This window comes from Pundamilia nyererei, unplaced genomic scaffold (genome assembly GCF_000239375.1).
Source record: "Pundamilia nyererei isolate P.nyererei 1_Seehausen unplaced genomic scaffold, PunNye1.0 scaffold00050, whole genome shotgun sequence".
Classification (NCBI taxonomy): Eukaryota; Metazoa; Chordata; class Actinopteri; order Cichliformes; family Cichlidae; genus Pundamilia; species Pundamilia nyererei.
Genome location: NW_005187451.1, coordinates 2,476,597 through 2,481,845, shown reverse-complemented (window position 1 = coordinate 2,481,845; position 5,249 = coordinate 2,476,597). Strand labels below are relative to the sequence as shown.

The following is a 5,249-nucleotide window of genomic DNA, read 5'->3' as shown; positions in this document are numbered from 1 at the left end:
GTGTGTGTGTGTGTGTGTGTGTGTGTGTGTGTGTGTGTGTGTGTGTGTGTGTGTGTGTGTGTGTGTGTGAATAACCACACAAAAAGTCCATTTAAGCAGTTACAAATCTTTTATTTGTCAAAAGTTAACACCATTAAATAACACCGTTTTTGTATTCATTTGTGTTTTAACCACATCTCTAAAAATCATTTTCTTTAATATTTTTCAAAGATTACTGGTTAAGTAAAGAGTAAAATAGATAGCAGGTAATACAATGTCTAAATAATTGAATAATGACAATAAAACTATCGTAGCGGCAGCGACATGTCCACGTCGTTCAGCTCATTCCACCGACTGAAACCTCTGTACATATGCTGTTAGTTCTTTATTTGCTCGTGTTAGTTAATCTGGAGAAAACCAATTCTTTCAGAAGGTTGAATATGCACAGCATAATAATGGCACTGCAGTTAAAATTGATTTAATTATGAAAAAGTAATTAAGAAGCTGGTAATAAAGTCTGATTATGCACGGCTGGAGGAGAGGTTAGAAAAGTGCATCTGATTTCGTTCCTAAATACTTGGATCTCTCCAACATTCTCACCCCACACAGGTTTCTTGCTCTGCTTATTCAGGCCTCCGACCCCTGCTGTACACACAGATATCAAAACAACAACAGCAAATATTATCGCAAGCAACACAGCATCATGTAGAAAAGGAGCACTGTGAAAGGACGTACGCACACCTTCTCACCACACAGGGGAAAAACAACATGAATGTCAATGAATGTGGATATTTGCATCATTCTGAGAGCAGGAAGAGTGCGTAGACAAAACAGCACGAATCAGTAAATCCCTCTTTAAACACCCAGCGTGCATCGCTCCCCCTCTGTCACCAACGTTTTCTGGTTACTATTTACATTTCAAACTTTTTGCATTTCTGTCAGTAAAGAGAATTTCATTCAGTCCATTTCACGTGTCCCACTGCTGCATTCGGGGGACTCAGGCATCCTTTGTTCGTTCACAGGTTTCCACATCAGAGGGGAAGCTCGAGCTTTAATGCTGCCGCCGTTTCTAAATGCTCACAGCGTGTCTATCTACACGTGCCTCACCACCACACCTCACTGCTGGGCACAGCAATCCCAATATTACCCCTTCACAATATCACCGATGACATGAAACTCGCTGAAAGGAGATGAAGAGCTGCGGTAGTTTGCATAGAGAAATCTCCAGTCGTCCAGCCTCCTCAACGTTACCTGAACGCCTCCCAGGACTACACGGGGCATCGTGTTTTGCGATTGTGATAAAATTGCTTCAGACTTGCTACTTACCTCTTTATATTACTTCATGGCAGTCACTGGGAAGATATGTAGCATGAAAAAAATTATCCCACAACTTATCCATAATAGCCCTCGGTCGGTAAAGACACGGAAACAGTCGACAGTGAAGGAGTGTGTAAGCGTTTAGCTACACCCTTAATTCAGGGTTTAGGGACTTTAATCTACTGTGAATCGCAGAATTATTACTTTCTGAGTGAGCATGAAAATGTACAATTTAAGAGCATAAAGGAGGGAACAGTTTCATCTTCTCAGCGAACAAACGGGATAAAGGAATCTCCACAAACAGCCAGCCTTTGTTTTTGTTTAGTGGTTGTGTTAGTGGTGGTGCTGGTGTGTGTAAGGGAACACAGGGGAATCTGTGTGTGTAAAGGTCAAAGGTCAAGGAGGAATTTTCTTTTTTTTTTCTTCTTTTTTCGTTAGAGAGGAGGGGGTGGTCACACTTCGGTGCTGATGGCGCGGGTGTTGGTGTAGAATTCAGGAGGCCGACCTCGCTGCGTCTCCCTCAGCAGGGAGCCTCGGACCGCGGGCAACGGCATCGACAGCGCCTGGTTGTCATAGTGCGTGGGCATGTAGGTGATGCGCTCGCCACCGTTGCGCATTTCATCTGTAGTGCGGATGTAAAAAGGCGAGTCGTAGGGTGAGCAGGTGGGACAGTAGCTGCGTCGCCCCCTGGTGGTTTTGGTGGGTTTGTAGGATTTGGGCGGCACCGGTGGCGACAGGGACAGCGGGGTGACGATGGGTCCGTCCAGGCCTGAGACACTGCAGGCGTTGCAGGCAAAGTGTTGCTGAGAGATGGAGGCGCTGTCAGACCCATTCTTCTTGCAGCAGTAGTACTGCAGAGAGAGAAGAAGGCGTTGCTGTGGCTAAACTCAGGTTTTCTGACAAATAAACATACACTGAAGAAGCCACCGGGATGCTCCCAGTAATAATTTCCTTTCAGTACAACTTCAACTGTTTCCTGTGTGGATTCAATCTATAGTGTGGCTCGACAACACTGCGTCTGTTACAGAGTCCAAAAATCCTATTTTTCAAAGACAAATGAATGCCTCATCTTCCGAGTCCTTTTTTGTGTCCTTTTATAAAGATATTGGGGCTAATTTCTATATTTCTAAAAGAAAGCAGCTCCACTGAGAAGCAGATAGGATGAACTATACAGTATAGTAAAGTAGTATAAACATACCTGGAGTCTACAATAACACAGCACGGCTATGATACACAGAAGTATCACTGTGGCCAGTATTCCTCCGGTTATGACAACAGTTCCAGCTGTCATCCGACCAGCTCTCCATCAAACTCTGAGACAGGAAATGCATTTAGAAAGAGCTTTCTCACTGCTGACCCGATATGAAGCGTGAAGTCATGCAAGTGTAAGGCTGCTCAACCTCTTCCAACAGTATAATAAACAGTGAGGTCTATCATTCGTTGGGCAACGACACATTTGTGGATTCTCTACGTCTGTAATTCAAGTGTTCACCTTTAAATCAATTTATTTACTCAAAGTATGAACATACAACTTTAAATTAGGATATTTACAACTACAAGTAAACAATAACGTGCACAGACGTATAGAAATGAAGTCCTAAAATTAGCATATTCATCAACAAAGTCCAGTGTTTTGAAGCTAAAATGTTTATTTTACTTTGTGCAAGTATTAAAATCGAAGCAACTTTGACATAACTTTGTGCAGAAACTCAACGCCAAATGCACTGATCCAATTAGCTGAGACAGAGTGGGAGAATTTTATGTCAACAACATAAAATTATTTGCATTGTGGCAAACATGATATTACAACCACACGTACAAGTGTTGATATACTCACGTTCAGCAAAGCTGCTTAACACCTGAAAGGAGACAAATAATAATATCAGACAGACGGACGGACGGACGGTGAGACAGACGGTGAGACAGACAGATCAAACTTACATCAGAAGAGTGTTTGAAATGGTTAAAATCAGGTCAAAGGTGAGGGCTCACTTTATCTCACAGGCCTGCTGTATCTCTGAGGAGACAGAGACAGAAATGTTAATTGTAGTAACTGTTTTCTTCCACAAGATGGTACCAAGAGTACAATAAAGCTCTCACAGGGGACAGTGGCTTGTTACAATCCGGTTGTTCAGTCTGACATCACTAGCCGTGTCTGGGTCTAAACTCCGCTGCAGGTCCATATATCAAACATCACTGTGGCATTACTGAGAGTTGAAAAACTGTCTAAAGTCTTTCATCTTTAATAAAATGATCAGCGTTCTGCTCTACCAGGTGTAACAATTGAGTTTAACATCCAGGAAAACGGAATTTATGACATTTAACGGAGTTAGAAGTTAGCAGGGAGTTAGCTCGCTAGCTTCTATCTAAATACAATATAGCATGTCCTGACTGCGGGGTTTTGGAAACAAATTCAAACGTACAGCTCTGTTATCACTTCCAACATAAATGAAGACAGAAAACTAAACAGCAGTGACGTTTGTAGGGTTACTGAAGTTTGGCTAGCTGGTATATAATGATGTGCTACGTGACCGCTAGCGACACAGCTATGTTAGCATGATATAAACAAGCTAACTTTTTTTCCACTCGATAAAAGTTAACGTGAGTGTTCTCGGTGGTCAGGAACAAATGTAATCGCATGGCAGGATGCTGTAAAAGGACCAAACTTCAGCCAGGAGAACAACTGAGATAATCCATCCACAATACGAGGTTAGTCATTCATATACTGCTGCATGGGCTGGGCTGTAGTTACATCCTAAGGTTTTAAAAACTGAGCTTAAATAAATGATTAGCGGTAATAAAAGCCGAGGGAGGTCAGCAGTGATCACTGACTGTTTTAGGAGCTTTTTGAGATTAAATAGAAGAAAATACAAAACATTAAACATGTTAACAACACAAAAGCCATATTAAACACAGACTACTTTAGGCCCGGAAGTAGGATTCGTCGCGTCATCACTGAACAACCGGATTAACAAGCCTGAAGGAATGACTACAGTCACTACGAGTGAAGATGATGAAGAAGAAGAAGAAGAAGAAGAAGAAGAGAAAACAAAGCAGAAAAGAAGGTAAGAAAACTTCATTGTTCTATCAGAAAAAACACAAATATTAACAAGAATAACAGCAAATAATGTAAAGTGGCAAATACTCCTGCAAACAACAAAGATTATTTGTTGACTACTTCACCAGATAAAAACGGTTTAATAAACTCAAATACATATGATCGCATCATAACTGTGTCCCCCTTTTTACCTTCTACCGATCAATAGTTCCGTTTCACTCTAAACAGCCAAGGAGACAAAAAATGAGAAGAGCACTGATGTTTGTACACATCAAAGTCTAAATTGTCACACACATCTTCTCTCTTATCCACACTGGAAAGCACACACACACACACACACACACACACACACACACACACACACACAGCATTATGGGATAGCAGCAGTAAAAGTGATTTAGCAGCGAGGGCCTCGACTGGTCGGGGTTTGGGTCTGCAGCCTGAGGCAGGTCCAGGTGAAGTAAAATCTATGCCTGCTGATAAAAACATGTCCATCCTGTGAGACGGGTGGAGGCAGGAGATGTTGGTGAAGGGAGAGACAGGAATGCTTTAATGAATTTAAAAAGAATACAGATATGCTACTCGTGCTACGCTCGTGCATGACACCCAGAATTACTCCTGACAATTCTGCTGTTTGACATGCGAGTGGATTTATGTGTTTGTTTTTCCTGTAAATGTAATATGACAAATCATTCTTCTCAGTGCACTTTAACAGAGGTGCAGATAACAGTTAGCTCACTGGTGTCTCATTCATCAGACTTGTTTTTGCATCACATGCTGCATATGCCAGAAGACTAATGCAGAGACTCAGATCTGAAGATCATTTAGGTCGTGTCTTCACCCTGGGCCCTGTTTCAGGAAGCCGGTTTAGAAAACTCAGAGTGAAAAACGATAC

The 5,249-nt window shown here is 42.0% G+C and overlaps 1 protein-coding gene across 2 annotated transcripts in view; it reads right to left on the bottom strand.

The window, feature by feature from the left end:
* Positions 1–165: 165 nt before the first annotated feature.
* Positions 166–5,249, bottom strand: part of fam163ab (family with sequence similarity 163 member Ab) — a 39,345-nt gene continuing 34,261 nt past the window's right edge. For both annotated transcript variants that reach the window (XM_005733188.1, XM_005733187.1), the window contains exons 2-5: positions 3,238–3,313; positions 3,134–3,155; positions 2,495–2,609; positions 166–2,147 (exon numbers count right to left, since the gene is read on the bottom strand). In XM_005733188.1, coding sequence (XP_005733245.1) covers positions 1,749–2,147; positions 2,495–2,587 — 492 coding nt within the window. In that variant the 5' untranslated portion in view covers positions 2,588–2,609; positions 3,134–3,155; positions 3,238–3,313 and the 3' untranslated portion in view covers positions 166–1,748. The remainder of the gene's footprint in view (positions 2,148–2,494; positions 2,610–3,133; positions 3,156–3,237; positions 3,314–5,249) is intronic.